Consider the following 21,455-nt stretch of genomic DNA (forward strand, 5'->3'; position numbering starts at 1 on the left):
GCTGGTCGATACTCAGCTGAACGTGAGCCAGCAGTGCGCCCAGGTGGCCAAGGCCGATGGCGTTCTGGCTTGTATCAGAAATAGCACAGTCAGCAGGAGCAGGGAGGTGACCATCCCCCTGTACTCAGCTCTGGTGAGGCCGTACCTTCAGTACTGTGTTTGATTTGGGGCCCCTCACTATAAGACATTGAGGCCCTGGGCGGTGTCCAGAGAAGGGCAGTGAAGGTGGGGTCTGGAGCACAAGGCTTATGGGGAGCGGCTGAGGGAGCTGGGGTTGTTCAGTTTGGAGGAGGCTCAGGGGAGACCACCTCTCTCCCTCTAAAACTGCCTGAAAGGAGGTCGTGCTGAGGTGGAGGTCTGCCTCTTCTCCCAGGTAGCAGCAATAGTAAGAGAGGGAATGGCCTCAAGTTGCATCAGGGGAGTTTCAGGTTGGATATTAGGAAAAACCTCTCAGAAGGAGTGGTGAGGCACTGGAATGGGCTGCCCAGGGAGGTGGTGGAGTCACCATCCCTGGAGGTGTTCAAGAGAAGGGCAGACGCGGCACTGAGGAACATGGTGCAGCAGCATGGTGAGGATCAGCTGATGGCAGGACGAGATGATCTTAGACGTTTTTCCGAACCTTCTACAACAGGGGCAGCAGCGCTTCCCCGATTGAGTCTTTTGCCTTCTGCTGAGGAGACACTGCCTCAGCGCAGCACGAGCAGATCTGGGGCTTTTGTTGCCGCTGGGACAGGAACACGAGCGGTAACACAACGCAGCCGGGTTCGGCCGGCCGCCATCTCCCCGCCGGGCGGCGCTGCGCCATGAGCGACCCCACCCCGCGCATGCGCACCGCGGGGCGTCCGGCGCCTACAGCTCCCGGCGTGCTCTGCAGAGCGGGCGGGTTTTTTTCTTCTAATTTTTTTTTTTTTTTTTTTTTTTTTTTTCTCCCCTCGGAGAGGGAAGGATGGGTGGGGAAAGCGAGCGCTCACGAAAGCGAGGCGAGGAGGAATCCCACAATACCAGGCGGGTTGCGAGCCCGGCGCTGCCGCTGTCTCTTTAATGCAAGAGGAAGCGATGCGGAGGGGTGGAAAATGGCAGAGTTGCAGATGTTACTAGAGGAGGAAATCCCTTCTGGCAAGCGGGCTCTGCTCGAGAGCTACCAGAATCTCACTCGAGTCGCCGACTACTGCGAAAACAACTACATCCAGGTGAGGGGCGGCGGGGCGGCTCTGCGGGGCGGGGTGCGCGGGGCCGGAGCCGGAGCCGCCTCGGGGGCACCGCCGCCGCTCCCCCGGATTTGCCTTTTCTTTCAACTTTCCCTGCCGAACGGCCGGTTTCCCCCCCACATCGGCTCCGGAGGGGAAGGGAGGGGGGTTATTATGTCAGTCCGGCTCGGAGGAGGGTGTGTCTTTTTCTTTTATTATTTTTTTTTCCTTCCTCCCCCTTCTGTGTGTATTCATTATGAGTCACATCCCGGAGACCTCCCTGAGCCGGGCGCGGGGCGGGGGGGCGGCGAGCTTCTCCGCGCGGCCGGTCCGGAGCCGGCGCCTCGGGGGCTGCCCTCCCGGGGCGGCGGTTGTTGGCCGTTGGCGAGGCGGCCTCGCGCCATCCGCAGCGCCGCGGCCGAGCCTGGCGGGGACCGCGCGCCGCCGTCCTCTGAGGGAATCGGCGGTGGCGGCGGCGCGTTCGGGCCGTGGGTCGCCGTCCCGGCGTGCCGCAGCGCGGGGCTGGTCGCCGAAACGGGCGGCGTGCGGCAGCGGGAAGCGCCCGTGTGCAGGCACTCGCGGGCGGGCGTGATGTGGTGTTTCAAAATGGCAATCCGTGCCTCTGGGAGGCTTCGCGATCCGACATCCTGTAGCAATCATCGCGGCCCGCTGCCTGCTGCTGCAGGAGGCTCCGGGGCTGCGGCGTGTCTCCAGCGCCCGGCGTGGGCTCTTTTCCTCTATGGCCCGTGCTTCCTGCTCCTTACGTCTGATTCAGTGAAACTACTTCCAGCACGCTTTACTGTTATTTTTTTTATTTTTTAATTTTTTTTTGGTCAAGATTTGCAGCACACAACTCTGAATTTAAGTCTGTGTATATAGCCATACCAATGTGGATGTGGAACCATCAGGAAATGCTCAGATCAAGCCTCTTTTGGGAAAGAAAAATGGCAAGGAAAGGCAAATAATTTTCCCCTTACTAGAAGCACTGCTTGTTCAACAAGTTCACTGCACCTAACAGTGGATTACTCATGTATTGGAGGCCCTGGCATTGCTGTCCAGAGAGCTGTGGGTGCCCCATCTCTGCAGACAACCAAGGCCAGGCTGGATGGAGCCCTCGGCAGCCTGAGCTGCTGGGTGTGAAGCAGCCTGTGGCAGGAGTGGGACTGCGTGGTCCTTAAGGCCCCTTCCAACTGAAGCTATTCTAGGATTACCTGCAGTGAGCACTTAATACAGGTTATTCACATCTTTGGCATCTACCGTTGCCAGTGAGCTGTCTTACTGCTTCTGGTAATGGAACAGTGAATCTGAAAATAAAGCTATAACAACTCAATGTGAAATCTTTTTTTTTTAGAGTGAGTTTGATGCTTGGATTAAAACTGCACTAACAAGTCATATTTTAAGGCATTTTGTTATTTTTGGTATGCGAGGGAATATAAGTTAATGTGTATTTACTCTTCCGAGTTGTTTGCTCCACCTAGAGAAAGCTGCTGATATAAATGCTTGTACGAGGCGAGGTTCATTTGGTTTTACTCATGGGAAATATGACAAATACATAAGTGTGGTAATTGCAGCACAAGTTTTGACCTGTCTGCTGCTGCTCCCGGCTTTTTCTCTGTGTCAGAAAGTTAGAGACGCTTCAGTTACATTGCTTTTTCAGAGCTCTGGAACTCGTGAGTCTTTTTTTTTTCCAATGCAAACAAAAAATAAACCAACACTTGAGCTAGTTTCCCTGCACACGCTTGGGGTGGTATGTTTTTGTTTTATTTTTTAAATCTGGTAGCTCACTTTCACCTCAGGTACCAATGCAGGCTGCAGGGATTGCTGCAGCCTGGTCTGTACGTGTACAGCTGTGTTTACCCCTTTGGAAGGAAGCTGACATTCTGAAGTTCCTAATGAGGACTTATGCAGTAGCTCTGAAAAACGTATGCCTGACTGTGTTGTGGATGTGTCATGCGTTTACTCAACTCGGTAAAAATGACAAATGTATTGATAAAACTACATTTACTTTCTTAGAGTGGTAGGGGCGGACTTTTTAATCAGCTCTCAGTGCCAAGCCATCTGCTCTCCAGTTGGAGTGCCGAGCAGATCGTGGTGGTGGGGCTGCTGGAGGATTAGGCAGTGTGACACAGGGTGCTGGGTTATGAGAATGGGGAGAGAGAGAGTGTGTGTGTATGGGATTGGAAAGGGGTGGGAAGAAAGAGGAAGAGGCTTAATCAACACAAAATACAGTGTTTGCATTTCATATAGTGGAACAGCTAACTACCACTCAATGCATCAGGGAGCGCTTACTTAAATAATAACAATAATAATTGTCCAGAACAAAGAGCATGGGTATTGAGTGTTAGAGGAGTTCAGAAGTGAATGTGTGTTGTAGCTTAGCCCATAGCGTGCAACTGTTTCACTCTGGTCAGCTTTAAATTTGGGCCATTTAATCTTTTTCTACAGAAGTCTCTGTGCTCCTCAGTGGGGAAACTGTTCCTGTGTGCTACCACCTGTGCTGCGTTGTAGCGTGGGGGTGGAACGGGTGTCTGATCACCGAGTGCTGCTACTAACAGCTGCTTATAGCTGTAATGGCGCTCTGTTTATTCAGAACTCTCGGTGTGCCCACCTTCATGCTCTTTATTCTACATTCATGTTAACAGGTAAGTCGTGCCATTTTGCCCCGCCCCAAGATAATGCTGTATTCAGTTTGCATCTGTATTTTTAGATTTGAAAACATACAAATCATGTTTATTTCCATCACTTACTGTGGAAATAATTCTGGTAACCTTCAGTCACCCTGATTTTTGCGAAGAGAAGTTCTCTTCAATGTTTCTAGAGATCCTTTAAAAAAATGAGGGGAGTGGGGGATGGTGGGAAAGAAGGGGAAAGTATTCTTCACCTCAGTGGAACTTGCCTCCCTAATGGTGACTGTAGCTCTATGGGCAGAAAGCATCCTTTTAGTAAAGCAGTTAGGAAAGATGACAGCATTTGGGGCTCTCAAGGTGAAAATCACTGTTCTTAGAAAAGTGGGAAGCAGTTTCTTGCTAGGGCAAATAGCAAAGAAATCAGAATACCAGGCAGTAACGCAGTGTGTCCTCCAGACCACGTGTTTTCTGGTTATCTAGAAGTTTTACTTGATAGGAGGGGAAAAGAATTCAGGAGAAGGAAAGCAAATGGGTTCTTAGGAAAGGAATCCAGCGCTGCAGTGAAGTGGCAGTCCTTGGGGGCATAAGGAGGAGAAGGGGACAGAAAAAGGGAAAGGAAACCAAACGTAGAAGGAAACGTGGTCTTCCATTGAAGAAAGTTGTGATGTTATTAGTGGGGATTTTGGCTCTGACTAGAAGGAAAAAAGAAATAAGTACACTACTGCATTAAATTTGTAGCTAGATTTAAAATGTTACGTTTCTGGTGAGAAGCTTTAGCGGCAAGTAGGTAGAAGATTAGATTCTTATTTTCTTTTGTCAGACTTAGATTACCTTTACAGTTTTAAAAACAGGTTTTGAACATTGAGTATTTATCTGGAAGTACAATTTTCCTCTGTGTTTAACAGAATACACTCGAGGAGGTGAGATGCATTTTTGCTAAAATTTTCTGTTTTCACTTCTGGCACCGTTCAGAATGCTGGTCTGACTGCTGTCCTGATGATGGAGATGCTTGTAAATAGGCATGCCTTTACAGTAGTGTAGGGTGAGAGCAGCAATGGGGGGAGCGTAGAACTGTCTTTTAATGGAAATAAGCTTTTTAAAGTTTTAATAGATGCCATACAAAAGTAAGTTGCAGTGCTTAATGTCTTATCCAAATCCTCTTGTCTGCAAATAAAATCTGAGGCCGCTGCTTCAAGGGAGTGCGGAGCACTGAAAGTTTATCTGAAAATCACTGGGGAGGAATGCCCGCGGTACTGCATTATCAGCATCCTAACCAGTATGAATACTTCATCAGCACCGATACAGAAATACTGGATGGAGTAGAAGTATTCACGGTTCTCATTATGATTCTCCTGCTGAAAATATTAGCTTCCAGAAAGAATCTGCGGCCACTTTTGAGGCTGAATTGAATTCTTTTGTGTTTAATGATCTTATTTGAAATAACTAGCTTAGGAACTGTTAGAAATGGTACAAAAAACCCAACATCTCCAGTGTTACGTCCTTTTGAATAGCTTCAGTTGACTGGTGTGCAGCACAGAGGCCTTGTCTATAAAACACTCCTTACCACTGCCCTGTACTGTTTAAATTGGTTATCTTGTGTACCCTTGTTTATACATAGGCAGATACATTGTTCCCATCAGTCTCTTCTGATGCACTGGGAGGATCCATTTGTAATTTTTCATACGCTCAAACTCAGTTTTAAACATGACTGTGAGTACCTTTAAATGTACTGCTTGTGTAAATACTGATCTCAATGGTCTCCAGTGAGTAGACTTAGCAGCTCTGGAAAATAAATTAAGTGAAAGACCCTTTAAGGAAGTAAGTGCCGTGTTGCCTAAATGTGTGTTTCTATGTTGTCATGTTATTTCCTTCTGTAGCTCCCAACTGGTATGTGGAAACTGAGCGGTGAATTCACAAGCTATTTTGGGTAAAGCAGACAAAAGCAGAGAGATTCCAGTTTGGCTGCTATTACAGAAAGTTGAAAGTCTCTTTTCAGTTGATAGAAAAAATGTGCATGTTGTGGAGGGGAAATGTTGCATGCAAGTTCCTCAGGCCCTCATGCGATCTACCAGTATGCATTTAAGGATCCTTTCTGCTCAGTATCTTGAATGTTCACTTCCTGTATTGCAGATAGGATATATTGGAAAGGAAGTAACTCTTTCCATGGCGGTTCTTTTTCCTTAAAAGTTGCTGACTGATCTGACACTTGATTTCATTGCCTGGAGTATGGAACGGGGTGTAAGCTTAGCTCAGTACAAAGCAGTTCACTCAGAATGTCTAATTCAGGAAACGACCTGCTTTGAAAGGATCAGCTTCTTAAATTGTCACTAATACAAATCTTTTACATGCCATGGGAACTTAGGTGCTTTTATGTTCGTTGCTTAATTAGTTTGTATCGAGAGTAAATAAGTTTTGGTTTTTTATTCTGGTTTCACTGCTGAATTTGGAACTTTTTACAGAAAAAGCAAATTAAACCAGTATGCTTTCTGTAACACCAAAATATGATGCAGTATTAGAGAGCTTGAGAACAAAGAGATAATGTATGGATGTGTCATCCACCATCCTTTGTAGATTTAAATTGTACTCTTTATATTAATTAAGAAAATATGTTAGCTTGTACTTTAAACATTGTTCCTTGTAAGGTTGTTTTATGCTGACAGCAAATGGTTAGTTAAAGGCACTGGTTGCTCTGTAGGTGTTTTGAGTTTTGTTCTTTAGCTATTTAGTTACAGGTTGGTGGCTTTGGTTTATAACTGCTCTGTGCCAGCATGTTGTCTCTGTCTTGGAAAATAGAGCTAAAATTGAAAGCAGCAATTGGACAACAGCACAACTTCATTGAATTGCCAAGCGATTGCCCAGCTTATACAGGAAATGGATCCTAAAGCAGCCGCTGTCTGTTCTGTGTTCAGAAGAGGTGGTTGGTAGGAGATTGGCTTTTCCAAATCTGAAATATTTCCATTATTTTTAGTATATTCAGTTTAAGAGGCCAAAAGATGTCAGTTGCTCTTCCTGTTCTGTTTCCCTTCAGTATTGCAGCAGATGATGGTGTTGGCACTGCTCTGCCTCAAGTCAGGTGGAGTGGAGTGGATTAGGTTAAGCTGTTACAGGTGCGTGCTGCACCTTGCATAAGGGAAGTGCTCTCTGCTCCCTTCCACTTACTCGTGTGTGGGAATGAAGAGGCTGCAGGTTGCTGTCAGTGTGCATTAAGCGTGATCTGTGCTCTTCGTGCCGTGCTCACTGTGCCGAGCATGTAGAATTGTTGGAAGGAAGAAAATGTAAGGGGAGCAATCTTCTGATACTTCCGTGCGCCTTCAGATCTCTGGCAGCTTGTTGTAGTCAGCTCTCATGGTAAAGAGAGAATAGGTGGGCCTTTAGGATGACTCATAAAGTGGAGCACACATGAGAAGGATAAGAGTACAGGGGCAGGTTGTGCACAGATAGGAAGTGTTGCATCTCTGAGGGCAAAGTTCCTTTTAGTATCTGTGATCTGATCTAAGCCTAACAACAGAAACAACAGTGACACAAACAAAAAAGATGCAACTTCCCAGTGTCTTTGTTTAGTATTTTGAACTGTCTTAATTTCGCTCAGAAGCATAAATGGAGTCACAGAGTTTATAACTGACTCGTGGAAGGTCATGTAGGGACGTTCTGTCAGATTTGGAAACAGAACCCGATTGTTTGGAATCGCATCAATGTGCACGAGGGTTTCCCCTCCTCCCTCCCCATGGCCTCTGTTACACTACAGCACAGCAGTGCATATTTCCATTTACATGGGGGCAATGTCCAGAGGGAGTGCAGTACACTGCTTGTGAAAGCATGCACCTGAACAATGAAATTGTCATTAAATTCATTAGCAGCAGTTCCTTTTAAAGACATTTACATACCTGTTCTTATAGGAATGTTTGACACTAACTTTCAGTCTTGTAAACTTGTGTGCAGTTATACAGTGCTCACAGTGCAGTCTGTCTCATTGCTGGTGGCTATTGCTGTCTTGGCAGGGGCTCTAGATGATGTTGCTCTTCTTTCCCTTTGGTGAAAGCAGTCTGTGTTTGACAGCTCTGGTGTCTGAAATCTTATTTATCTGCAGAACAGCAGGGTGGTAGCTGTGCAGACGTTGTCCTTACTGATGTAGCAAGACATTCTTGAGGGATAAGGAGACATCTTGATCTGTCTGTGCCTATGCTCAGCCCTTAATTAGTAACTTGGAGTCAAAAGGGCCATCGTGTGGTTTTTATTTCTTGTTACCCAGTAGGAAGTGACTGGTGGGCCCTCAGTTACTCAGTGCCCAGGCTTGTTTGTAATTACTGAGCAGGCTGACTGTGAAGTGCAGCTATCTTTTCCTCTTTAGCATTAGCAGTACTGTGAAGCTGTTCCTTCCCCCTCACCTGCTCACCCCACATCTGAGCACCCTGATGGAGATGGGTCGGCTTGGTCACAAGAACCCTCCCTCTCCTCCACCCTGAAGTAAAGGGAAGTAACTGCTGAAACTGTGATAGTAGACACAGCCTCTGCATGGTTCCTCCCTTTTCCTGATCTCTCTGGTGAAGCAGCAGCTGCAGGCAGACTGCCTTGTGTGGGTTGTACAGAAAGCCTTCTACAGCTCAAAACTTGCACCAAGCCCTCGTAGGCCGGAAGCAGTGCAGAATTGGCATGGTGCGCTTCTGTAAGCGAGGTGGCATCTGAAGTGCCTTTCCTCCCACCAGCCTGTCGCCATGCCCTTCTGGTTATGCTGGAGAGGCTGTGGCAAATGCTTTATCTGCTTTAGTGCTGGGTGGTGAAATAAAGGTTGGCATGCTTCTTACAGGTGGGTTATTTGAGAAGTCCATTTATTACTGAAAGCAGAACTCTAAACTTCCCCTGGTGTTAGAGGGAATGCTTTTTTGTTTTTTTTTTCCTTGGGTTAATAAGAATCTATGTGCCACCTCTGCTTGGTACTTAAGCAGTGAGCAACACCATTGGTAATGCAAGCTCCTAATGCTGCTAACAGGAGCCCTGCAGGAATACTTTCTTGCAGAGAGTAGATTTCTTACTAAGATGCAGATATTCTAGAAAGGGGGAGGGAATGGAGACCCATTTGCTAGAGAATTTCAACTTTGAAATGTGAGGGTAGCGTTCTGAAAGTTAACTTGTAAAATCTAACAATGTGTGCTAACATGAGATGAAACTGGTTGCCAACCTGCTACTTGCCAACTGGCTGAACTGGCAAAAACAAATTTGTTTTACTCTGAACAAGATTGACCATTTACACAGCAATTTACCTTAACTAGGTCTTATGTGGAGATAGCAGGTGTGTTTGTGACGCAGAGCCTTCCCTCCCTCTTCCTTCTTCCCTCTCCAAAAAGCTGCAACCAACCAACTACGCATTCTTCCTGCAACAGAAGTTAAGGAGCAAGTGTGTGGCTTCCTGTGCAAGAAGGTGCTGATAGTGTAGCAATGAAATATTGCAGAGCTCGGGGAGAAGAGACTTGGACTTGCATTCCTAATTGTATCATAACTTCTGAGACAGATAGGAGTAAAAAAGTGGTGATGTTACTGCTTTTCTTAAGAAAAGCATTAGGGTTTCCCGGTACTTGGATAGATGCTGATTTGACGTTTTTAGAATTGGACAAAATGTTCTCACAGGGTGGTCTTAAGGCTATAAATAGTTTGAGGGGAAAAAAATGGTTCATTTACTACTTGAATCATAACAATTCTTATGTATCCTTGGATAATCCCAGGTATGTATGCAGACGTACCAGAACTTCTTGAGAGTAGCCCTGCTGAGAAGGGTTTACGGGTCATGGTAGATGAAAAACTTAACATAAGCCAGCAACGTGTGCTTGCAGCCCAGAAGGTTAACAGTATCCTGAGTTCCATCAGAAAAGTGATGACAGTGGGGTGAAGGAGGTAATTGGCCCTCTCTACTCTGCCCTTGTGAGACCCTGGCTGGAATACTGTGTTCAGGTTTGGGGCCCTCAGTACAGATGTGGGGCTTTTGGAGCAGGTCCAGAGAATTGCTATGAAGATGATCAGAGGGCTGGAGCACTTCTCCTGTGAAGACAGGCTGAAGGAGCCGGACTTGTTCAGCCTGGAAAAGAGAAGGCTGCCAGGGGACCTCATTACAGCTTTCCAATCTTCTAAGAGAGATTATAAGCATAAGGAAATCAACTTTTTACACAAGTAGATAGTGATAGGACAAGGAGAAATGGTTTTAAACTAAAGGAAGGAAGATCAAGATTAATGTTAGGTGGAAGTTTTTCACTGAGAGAGATGAGGTACTGGAACAGGCTGCCCAGAGAGGTTATGGATGCCCCATTCCTGGAGGTGTTCAAGGCCAGGTTGGATGGGGCCCTGGGCAGCCTGCTCTAGGAGCTCATCTATCAGTTTGCAACCCTGCCTGTAGCTGGGGAGTTGGAACTTGATCATCCTTGAGGTCCCTTCCAACCCAAGTGATCTTTTTTTACTCTTTTGGCTACTTTTATGCCAGTGTTTCATGCTGAGAGTGTCTTTCCTAAGTTTTATCAGGCAAGTGCTCAATTTTTTTTGTCTGTTGTTGTTGTTCTCCTCAACTATTCTTTCACTAGATGCATATCTTCACTTTCCTCCTTTGATCTCTGTTGTAGTGGGGGAGCCAGCAAATCTACCAACCAGTATTTGTCCTGCAGCAGTCATTGTCAGTTGAGCATCTTACTTTGATTTATTGTAGGAGGCGTACTTCAAATTAATACTTAAACTGTGGTTCCAGTGAAGCAATTCCATGTTTTCTGGAGCCCAAGATAAGAAAGTGCCTGGGTAAAACAGACAAGAGAACCGTCCAGGCAGTTGCATCAGACTACTGCAATAATGTCTGTGTAGCTGCAGATTGCCATGCCATGGATTGTCTTTTCACATTACTACAGCAAATACAGTTGTCACTAGTACTTTTAGGGACATAATAGCAAGCAACATTTCTCCTTCCAGGTGCTTCTCCTAGGCTGTGATTATAATCTGAATGTACTGATTTTTCTCCACTCATTGAAGACTCTTGTCAGTTTGCTGCAGGTATTTTTGTAGGCCTGTTCCTTCACTCTTCTCCTGCTGCCAAATACTGTGGATCGTATTCTTTTTAATTTTTGCACTTTATTATAATAAAAATTTATATTATTATAATGTTATGCTGCCATTGTGGCTTCAGCCTCCAAAACAGATGGTTTCTTTTGGACTTGTTCTCTACCTTGTTGACTTTCGGTCTCCTTTCAGCTCTCATCTGAAAACCATTTCTACCATGTCTATTTCTTGTAATTAATCTCTCTATTATTTAATTGCATATTTTACTGCATTGCAGTTTAAATTATGCAGCTATTTTTCATGATGCCTTTCAGACAGTTTCCAGTGACATGGGTTTGAATAGCAGCTCATCACATAAAACTGCAGCTACTGAAGGTATTATATACATTTCTCTTTTAGATTATCCTTAATGGCCCGGAGTTGGGATTAAGGCCTTTCCTGTGGTCTGTAACCACCTGGGAATGACAGGATGAGCAGGGTACAGAGAAACAGAAGGCAGCTCAGGAGATGCTGTGTGTGCTGAGACTTACGTGTTTCTGTCTACTAGTAAACCTTTTAGGAAGCCTCTTGAATATTTGCTGCCAAGTCTTTCATTGGTAAGAAACCTGTCTTGATTAGGAAGCTGGTCCTTTAGTTAATGTGAGACCAAAGGGTGGAAAAGGTTTGATTAAAACCTTTGTTTGGGGGGCTTTGGATCTCTTAACAGCGAGGGGAAGGTGGTCATGTCAGGAGAAATGGTGTTCTCTTAATGTACGCCAGTGGATATTTACTGGCAAAGCAGAGTTGGACCTTATCCTGAAGAGTTTTTATAAAAACGATTACAGCCTCCAGGGTTCCCCTGTGAGTCCTTGTGGCGGGTGGCTTGGACGATGCTTCAACCGAGGTCCAGGGAGCACCAGAGTAACAAATAGACAGATGATGGATTAATGCACTTACGTTGGCAAAACCCTTGGAGACCTGGCTGGAAACTGATCAGCTTTTGATTTGCTGGCTGACTTACAGGACTTCTGAATCTCTGGGAGGAGCTATTGTTTCTGTGATGCAAACTCCTGCCTGAGCTGTATTAGATAAAATATGTCTGCTTTAGAAGCACTTGGCTCTGAAAGGGCTCTCTTCAAATACTGTGGGTGTGTTTCCTGCTGCAGCATACAGTATGTTCTCTCAGCACTGAAATTATCTGGTTGCTGCAGTAATCCTAAGACTTGCTGGGAGTGATGCAAGTACATGCTGTCTTAAATGGCAATGGATTCCTTCTATCTAATTTCTGAGATGTCTTTAACTTTGTGTGCTGGAAAAATTTGTTCTTGCCATAGAAGTAATTGAAGCTTGGGCTCATACGGTGCTTCTTTGTCACTTGAAAAGTGGGCTGTGTCATTTCTAGATGCTTATTTCATTCCTTTTTGGCGATCTGTCCTTTAAACTGATGGAGAAGAGTAACAATCAATGGAAAGCTTTCTAGCATGCATTTCCTCTTTGGAAACCTGTGCATGAACAAGAACTGTAAAATGAGCTCCTGTCTATGCATATTGACTATTCAGAGTCTGAGGGAGATGTTTGTTGTAATTGTGAGAGGATTGAAAACTGGGGAGGGTGGCCAAGTACACGTGTATGTGGTATCGAGGAGTTGATCAAAGTAAACTGTTGCTGCTTCTCAGAGAGAAGTTGCTGGTTTGGGTGCTGAATGTGGAAGTAGGGGGAAGCAGGGTGATTCGAGCATGTTGTAGGAAGGGCTTTAAGAGTTGATAAAGAATAATAAATACCAAATAGAGGAATGATCTGAAGTGCTGTTGAAAAGTGAGTTGAGGGTCATGAGCAGCTCTGTAAGTTTCTGGTAGGAGTAAAAGCAGAAGAGGAATCAGGATGTGTATGTAACCCCACTGTTGTGTGCCCATGTTCAGTCACTCCATTGTGAGTATGGTAGAAGGACAGCATTAAAAGCACATACTGTTACTAATTGCTTGCTATCATCCTCAGACAGCTAGAAGGGTAGCTTTACTTATTTTCTCCAGATTGCTGTAAGGGGTTACTGCAGCACTGGTGGGAGTGGGGGAGTATGAATTGAAGTAGGTACTTAGTGGCTGTATAACATCCTGCTAGGCCTGAGGGAAATGAGTGCGGGGAAGGCTGTGAGTCATGCTTGTCAGTCTCTTAAAGCAGGAGGCTTTTTAAAATTGGCCTTGGAGGGGAAGAGGTGTTTAATGGAGCAGTTATGAAGGAGTTATGCAAATAGAGAACATAAATAATGAGCAAAAGATACTCAGTTCTTTGCCTCCTCAGAAAATGAATAAATGCCAACCAACCACTGCAAAAGTTGAGCAAAATGCATAGTTGTTGAGTGTAATTAATACAGAACTCCGGCCATTCGCTCTAAGAAAATTCTCCTTTTGTGATTAGGAAAACAAATTTTTGTAGCCATTGAACAGAAAAATGTTTTTTCAATTTCCTTTTAAAAAATGACAAATTTAGAAACTGAAAGTCAGCTTTTCTTATAACACCTGGTTGGGAATAGAGGTGGTACAAAGATTAGCTTTGCTGTAGGTGTCTCTTAGCTTTGCTTTGGATGTATCTTCAGTGCTTAGGCCTGTATACTTACAAGCCTTTCCTCTTCCATCCTCTTATATATGCAGGATTTCATTTGCATGTAAATACGAAATTCTTTGAAATTGAAAGCACGTCTATGGGGCATAACTCTTTTTTGCTATTGATACAGCCACTGCTTTTTTTTTTTTTTACATTAATCGGTTTCAAACAGGATCATGGAATTGGAATATCCTGAGTTGGAAGGGACCCACAAAGGTCATTGAGTCCAAATCTCATCTCTACACGGGGCCACTCAAATTCCAAACACACTTTCTGGAAGCGGTGTCCTTGAACTCCGGCACTCGGGGCTGTGCCCACTGTCCTGGGCAGGCTGTTCCAGGGCCTGAACACCCTCTGGTGCAGAACCATTCCCTGACCCCCAGCTGCCCCTCCCCTGACACAGCTCCATGCCGTTCCTTTAGGCCCTGTTGCTGTCACACAGAGTACTGTCACTCAGTACTGTCCCTCGGCTCCCTGTGAGGAGCTGCAGCTGCCATGAGGCCTCCCCTCCGCTCCTCTGCTCTGGGCTGAGCACACCCAGGCACCTCAGCTGCTCCTCCCACATCTTGTCCTTCCGACCATCTTTAAGCTGGCCTGGGATGTAAAGCTAGGTCAGCCTGGAATGCAAATATTCACAAAAAGAACACAAAAAAAGAGCACTGGGGGACAGTGGCAACTTATGTGTGGCACAGAAAGGATTGTAAGGTAGCTCAGCACATCAGACTTTGGTAGACTGTTCTATTCTGTAGCATTGCTGGACTCAACAACCACCCCTAATCCATCTGTGAAGAGCAGGTCTGAGTTTATACTCAAGATCGCTCTTGTCCGCCTTTTTTCCAGGCATCCTGTAAATGTTCTCCTTCAGATACTGCGCCAGCACAATTCCCCCCGCCGTACATATGTATATCTCCTTAATTATTTTATATATATATACGTATTTCCTATTGAACAACTTGCTTTCTGTCTTCTGTTGGCTTCTCTAAGTTTTACATGTTGCTGTGTTCGGGGATGGCTATGTTTGTTTTTGCAACTTACTGGCCTATTCACTTCTTTCTTTGCAAAGAAGTGGTGCATTGTTTACCCCCCATTCCTCTCTCTCTCTTTGCTCTTCTCTGTTTTCCTGAACCATCTGTTGTGTGTTGGTTTTTTTTTTTTTTTTGATGAGCTGAATTCCTACTTGCTGCAAGTGAAACAACTCCGTGCTGAAATAAGCTGAAGTATGTAAGGTTTCTGAATGCTGTTGCTAACCTTAGGCTCAAATTTTAATGTTAGGAGAAGTGTATGGCAAACACATATACAGATATTGGACCAGAGAGATTATCGCGTTACAAAGGAGAAATGAAATAAAGATCTTACCTGTGTCCTGGGCTCACAAAAGGGCTCCAAGAGGAAGGATCTCCACTTCCTCCTTGGGAGTCAGCCCTTAAATGGGGATTAGGATCTTTTTTTTTCTTTTCCTGAACCTCCAAAATGTATTGAATATCTTGGTTTTAGGCCTGCTTCTAAATATCTCTTCGATAAGCAGTCCATTGGGAAGTGAAGGTAGGTGCTGGAATATATGAAGACATCTATAGGCCACAAAATAAAGTGAATCTTGATCATGGGTAGAGATATAAATGTTCTATTTTTTTTCAGGCTGAAAAATACTTAAATGAGCATGGAATACTACAAAGTATTCAAAGAGAATTTCACTCTAATGGTCACTGCTTTCTTGTTTTAAAAATACTGTGATGGTTGGGAACCGGTTTAGCAGCAGCTGCCCATGTTTTAGTTATGGAGGTGGTGTGTTAACAGTGACTCTTCAGCATACCAGTTCTCTCTGAATTAGGGGGACTTTTGCAGTCACTATGTGAAGGCCTGAGTAGTCCTTAGCTCGGCGTTTCAGTGTGTTGAGATTCTTCCTGGAGCTGACCAGGGCAGAGTGTAGCTGAGAGCCTGCTTGCTTTTGCTGCCCACTCTTCTGCAGATGCTGGCATTTGGTTTGTAGCTCTTTCTCAAACAGCTCTTGGGGCTGCCCTGTTGTATGGGTTCAGAGTGTTGTTGACATAATCTGTGATACCTGAACTGAGTGAGGTGACGCTGTTATTTGATCCTTTATGCTAAATCTTGTTGTCCTAACCTTGCTTGCTCAATGCAGTCTGGTTTGCTTCCAGGCCTGCCTGGAAGGGAGGAGGTCTAGGGAGTGATGATCTGGAAAGAAAAGGCAGTCTTGCAGGTTCTCTTGCAGAAGCTCACTGAGTTTCAGCACATAGCTTGTCTTCAGGTATAGATTAAACTTGTCTTTGGGTGTAGATTGATTGAAATATCCTAGGCTTATTCCTCTGGATTATCAAAAACTAAAGAAAAAAAATTGACTACCTGAGCGCCCACCGTTACTTGAAAGTGTACTGAATGAGGTAAATCGCTGTTATTTTTAAAAGCAACTTTTCCTGCAGTATGAACTAAAGAAGTTTGCCCCAAGGCCAGTGCTGTGAACTGGCACCACATTCCAAGGCTTGCATGACTTAAGTCCGCACAGCTCAGATTGTTCTTTCCATTTAGATTCCGTGTTGATGCTGCTGTTATTACAAGCGTGATGTTAAGGTAACTAATAAATACTGAAGTGTCTCCCTCCTATTCCTACAATAATAATAATAATAATTGCATCTGGAATATCTGTAGTTTCCTCTGGGTTTCTGGCTTGTTGGTGAGCCTGACCTTGCTAGATGAGCTAAAACTTGTGGGTGGATGCTGGCACTTAAGCAAAATAAACAGCCATTTTAATTTCAAGCCCCATTACAACCAGAAAACAGAAGATCAATGTTTGAGAGACAGTCTATAAGGAAACAAATGGAACATGAGTTCTTTAATTCCCTATTATCTGTTGCCTAGCATACTAGAATAATCATTTGCCCCATAGTCTTGGGTAGCTTCCTTAGCCTTAAAGAGGAAAAGATCTCTTTGGAAGCACCGTGGGCTTTTCTTCCAGGCTTATGGTGGCATTAGGTGGTTGGAGCTGTGGCTCATGGATGTCTGTCAGGTCCAGCTTGGTTAGCTCCAAAGGGATTAGTGTGTGCAACAATGTGATATCATAAGGCAGGTCATAGGCATTGCAAGGATGTTGGGAGCATAATCTTGAAGCAACTGTAAGCGCTAATGCTTTACAGGAATGGAAGTGTAGTGCTTTACAGGAATGGAAGATGTGGTTTCTGCCCTTGGAGCCTGCGTGGTCTGTATCATGTAAAACAAGAAGATAAGACACAGTAGACCAAATTTATTAAGTTTGCTGCACATGCGATCTCAAAACATTACTGAGTGCTCAAGGGTTGTGTGGAAGTGGCACATGGGCATGCTTACTTCTGTCACTTTGGTTCACTGTTGCATGCTGGTTTCATTGTATACACAGACGCTAACAACTAAAATATTAACAATACGCTTTGCCAGCATGTATGTTTACTATGACATCCCTATTGGATTTGGCAGGAGAACTGAAAACTGCTTTAAACACTATAAAGATTTTTCTTTCCTCTTTTTTTAAATAAGAGGAGTAGTTTAGTCCACAGCCGACATGAACAGTATTTCTCCATTGGGCAGAGAACGCTGCTGACAGAGCAGCTGGCACATATCTTCCCAGGCTCCATCTGTCAGAGTCGGCATGGCTTTGTAAATCGCTCTCCCATTGGATAGTTTAGTTTCTTGCTATAATGTTCATAGCCTGGATTAAAATGGAATTTCTAAGTTGATTTTTTTTATGAAGTTATTTACTGTAGAATAGTAGATTTTTTTTTAGCTTGTTTTCTTTTTGTAGCCTATTTCTGCCCTTATTTACAGACCTATTAAAGTCTGTGGCAGAGTATCGTGAATGCCACATCTTGTGGACTTTTTCTTTAAAGTAAAATCACAGATGACAGTAAGGCAGTTATTGGAAGCTTAATCTCAAAGACCCCGTTCTGTGCCTACTGCACAGGTCAGAATGGGCTGGAATCTGATAATGTGTCTGTGTACCCGAGAGAAGGAAACAGGTTTTTTTTTCAATGTTGATGTACATATTGTAATCTTCACATATATTCACATGTTTTTGTTATCAAGACTCAAAAGCTTGGACTGCTGTGGTGTGTACATATGTGTATGTCTAATATATGTGTACCCCTTAGACTCTCTCCTTTGGAAAGGACGTCTCTCCTTAATGAAAAAATCGTTCTCTCTGTCTTCCACAGAATGATAATGATTTGAAAAATTGAGTCTCTTCTTTTTACAGTTAATCAAGTGAATGAAGAGCAACTTTCAACTAACAGAAGATCTGCAAGGACTAAGGCAGATTGGCTAAATTGGTCTCGGTCCATAGAAATGCTAATTTGCCATCAAGACTATTCAGGACAGGTCAGGGGAATATTATTGATGGAAATGAAGGATTTGTTTCTAGCTGATTGTCCAGCATACAGAGGATTTGGGGGAAGGGCTTGTCTGAAACAGCTTGTGAGCTGTAGACAGCGATTGGTAAGCAGTCCTGTGCGTATGTCACACTGCAATAATTTGATATGTGTCTCTCTCTTTAGCTGACTAATCGATGATTTTTGTCAAGGTAGTACTTCTAAAAAGAACAGACTGAAATCCTGCTTGTGCGTTCGTTGCTGGTGGGGGTGATCACCTCATTGTCTGGTGCCTTGAATGAGTGCCAGCTTTGTTGTGCAAGGTGTTTACCTGGGGAGGAGAGATTCAAGTTCTACCAGTTCCTCTGTGTTTGGGATAGCTGAGTTACTGCATCTTATCCTGGAGAAACTTAGGCTAAGTACTATATAATACCACTGGGGCTTTTTTTTGTTGGTGCTGGAGGTAAGTTGAGAGGATTTGAATTGATGTTGTTACTCTGACTGTCTTTATGGAGGGGTTTCTGCCTCAGTAGTTACGAAGAATAATTTCTTACTGTGTGGACTTGAAAGCATTTCACCATCCTGGTTTTAATTTTGGGGTTACTGTAGTGTGAGGTATCTTAGGTTTAAGAACAGATCTGAATGGTTAAGCATGCTTCTGTGCCTCCTTCACGCTCCTGAAACAGCCAGTTATTTCAGTGGCTAAGAGCTCCCATGCTCCTGCTTGATGCTGCTCCACGCTGTGCAGGGGGAGGTGTGCTGCATAGTCTGTTTCTTTCTGGCTTTCACTGTCAGTGCAAGGAACGACTGCCAGTCCCCTGGAGAGGCCTTGGATGGGAGATGGGCACGGTCACTGGCTGCAGCGTGTTGCTATTAATAGCTCACAAGCTATTGGGATCTAAAGTCCCGAGTTTTCAATACCTCACAGAAGTTCAGAAACAGTAGTAAAGTACAACAAAATGGCAAGCTATGATAAGTGACTTTAGTAAAGCGCTTTAATATTTTTCTACTGCCTGTAGTGCATTAACAGTTTCAAAGTAAAACTAGTACTGCTGTTTGCATTGTGGGTTGTTAATTGAGATTCACCTGTGCTCTGGAGCATGTGTGGTTTTGCCTTTAGTTCCCCTTTGTGTGGAGATTAGGCGTGCTGTGTTGTTTGCAGACTGCTTGTACTGCCCTATCCTGCTCCCTGTCCTCTCGTAAATGTGTTCTTTTAAAATTTCCCACAATTGTTTACTGATGATAGCAACGATATGAAGAGCAAAATAGGTGGTTCCAGTAAGAGGAATACTGAAGATGGCTGCTTTGGGGGTGATTCTGTTGAAGACAGACAGCAGATGAAGTGTGCTGGTGACCCTCTGAAGTCTTAATTGTGGTGTTCTGGGATGTCTTGTGCCAATGTGTTGAGCAAAGCTTAAATTTCTGAACCATGTCTCCTGATGACTTGCTTCATTTTCTGATGAAGAACAGTCTAACGTTTAGGCAGGCAAACGCTGGGCCTAGTTGTACTAGGATTTGTGGATGCTGAGAAATAGTGTGTTGTCCCATTGAAGTAACCTCAGACTACTGTATTGGAGAGAGAATTTCTTCAGTGCGATTGCTGCATGGCATGAGCATGGTAAGCCTGTTCTAGGAGGCACTTGACACACCCAGTTCCTACTCTGTTCCTTCTCTGGACAGTATATGTCAGGAGTGTAAGCGCCTCTCATTTGTAAACTTTAAGGCCCTAGTCTCTGCTGCTGCTCTGGAATGATGTGTGTCCCTGAAGACTGTACCTGTGATGAGAGAAACCCTGAATGCTCCCTGGTGAGCACCTGCTAGTAATAACCACAGTGAGTTCAGATCTCCTCGGGTGGCTTCTGGGTAAGTAGTTGGTTACTGAAAGTTCTTTGGGGTATCTAAACTTGTGACATCTGCAGCTGTGACTTACCTGTTAGAATTTCTTCTCTTGCTGATGTAGTTAGCTGTCAGTAACAACCTTACAAAGTCCACCGTAATGCAGCCTATTAGAATGGTTTGTTAACAACCTCCCAGAGCTGTGGATAAGAGGGAACCTGTATTCGTGGACCACCTCCTTATTTCTGCAGGAAGCACCTCAGTTATTTATGACCTCTGGATTAACTGTCCATAATAGTCAATTTAAACTAGGCTTCTGGCTCAGAGTAGATAATGTTTATCTACTGCACGTGGCATATTGAAACCTTTGAGACACATTACTGCAGCTTGAATGCAGAATATTTGCTCTAAGCTGCACATATGTTGAATGGTTTAGAAACATGCAGACCTTTTGCTGATAGCAGTCAGAAGTTTGGGGGGGAAAAAAAAGCCCTTAAGACTGTAGCTCAGCTTTGGGTCATTAAAGGCTTTGTTAGATCAGTGAAGTGGCAACATCAAGCCCGTAGATGCTTCTGGAAGATCTGGGTAACATTACAAGCTCTTGTTTTAGGTAGGTTTATAAGTAATGCTGTCTTCTGGGTGGGGAAGCCACTTTTCGGAAATATTTGGGGAGGTTAAGTATGATAACAAGGAGTCTTCAAGTCAGTGCCCGGATACATGTTTTCACCATTCTGTAAGCATGTTTCTAGAAGACAGCAAAAATGACATGCTGTAGGTTATAGCTAACTTAAGCTAAAAGTCTTGGCTGTTTGTTTTTATTAAAAGTTCATTCTAGGCTTTGTCAAGATCAAAACAGCTAACGTGGTAAGACCTTTGTGTGAGAGTCAGAATTTTGAAACCAATCATAGGATCTCATAGCATTAGGAGGAAGTTTACACTCTGTAAACTTGAAAGATAGATAAATGACAACATGAACAAAAGAGAATGTAAATGGGTTTATTGATGATCACTGAATGGTGTAGTTTTATTCTGTGAATGCTGATATGTGATAGAGACTGCTAAATCCTCATGGCAACTGATTATAGTAATCCTAATTTTCTCTTTAATCGGTTGATGAAAGGTAGGAGATGCTTCTTAAATGAAGACAGCCAAGATGCAAAACTGAGCAATTATTCCATGCTTGCTTTGAAGCAAAAGTAAATGTACTGCAGCACTGAATTCATTAAAGGCATCCTGAGCAATAACAGCGAAGGCATATAAAAGTGACTGCAGATCTGTTCCTCTAGGTTGGTTCCAGAGTGATCAGGCCCTTGAACAGAATGCCAACATCTGAAAGGTGTCAGATGCTGAATAATTAACAACTCTGTTTAGCTTAGTGGCTATTGGGCAGGTTTAGGGCAGTGCTCTATTAGTAGTTTATCATGGGTGAATTTTTTTTATAATTGAGGTTGCACATAGTCCAGCCATTTGAGATGAAAAATGTGAGCATACGCTGCATGCTCAGGAGGCAAACTAATTCGTTCCTGGCAGGGCAGCTTGTCGCAGTGTGTGACCTGATGAGCTGCTTTCTGACCTTTGTCAAATGGAGCCTGGTCGTTGCTTTCTTACAGGGAATTTCAAGCAGAGAAAATAGGATGGAAGTGGAGAAAAGGGAAGGCAGGCTGGAGAAAAGGTAATAAGGGCCTGGACCAGCATGCGAATGCCCGTCTTCTGAAGGCGCTTTGCAGTGTGAGCTGATGTGATTTTGGAGGAAGCTGGTACATGTAGCTGCGTGCTGTAGGAACTAGAAAATGGTGGGAATCGGCTGAGTGAGAAAGCAGGGAGGGCAGATGGCTTGTCCGCTGCACACT

The 21,455-nt window shown here is 44.3% G+C and overlaps 1 protein-coding gene across 17 annotated transcripts in view; it reads left to right on the plus strand.

Moving 5' to 3' along the window:
- Positions 1-950: 950 nt before the first annotated feature.
- ABI1 (abl interactor 1) overlaps positions 951-21,455 on the plus strand; it is an 80,179-nt gene continuing 59,674 nt past the window's right edge. For 15 of the 17 annotated variants that reach the window (XM_040680681.2, XM_040680723.2, XM_040680755.2 and 12 more), the window contains exon 1: positions 1,041-1,190. In XM_040680681.2, coding sequence (XP_040536615.1) covers positions 1,074-1,190 — 117 coding nt within the window. In that variant the 5' untranslated portion in view covers positions 1,041-1,073. Of the gene's footprint in view, positions 1,191-4,022; positions 21,278-21,455 lie in introns of those variants that run through there. The other 2 variants (NM_001039281.3, XM_046921862.1) reach the window with 2 other exon arrangements.

The sequence above is a fragment of the Gallus gallus genome, chromosome 2 (genome assembly GCF_016699485.2).
Source record: "Gallus gallus isolate bGalGal1 chromosome 2, bGalGal1.mat.broiler.GRCg7b, whole genome shotgun sequence".
Lineage (NCBI taxonomy): Eukaryota > Metazoa > Chordata > Aves > Galliformes > Phasianidae > Gallus > Gallus gallus.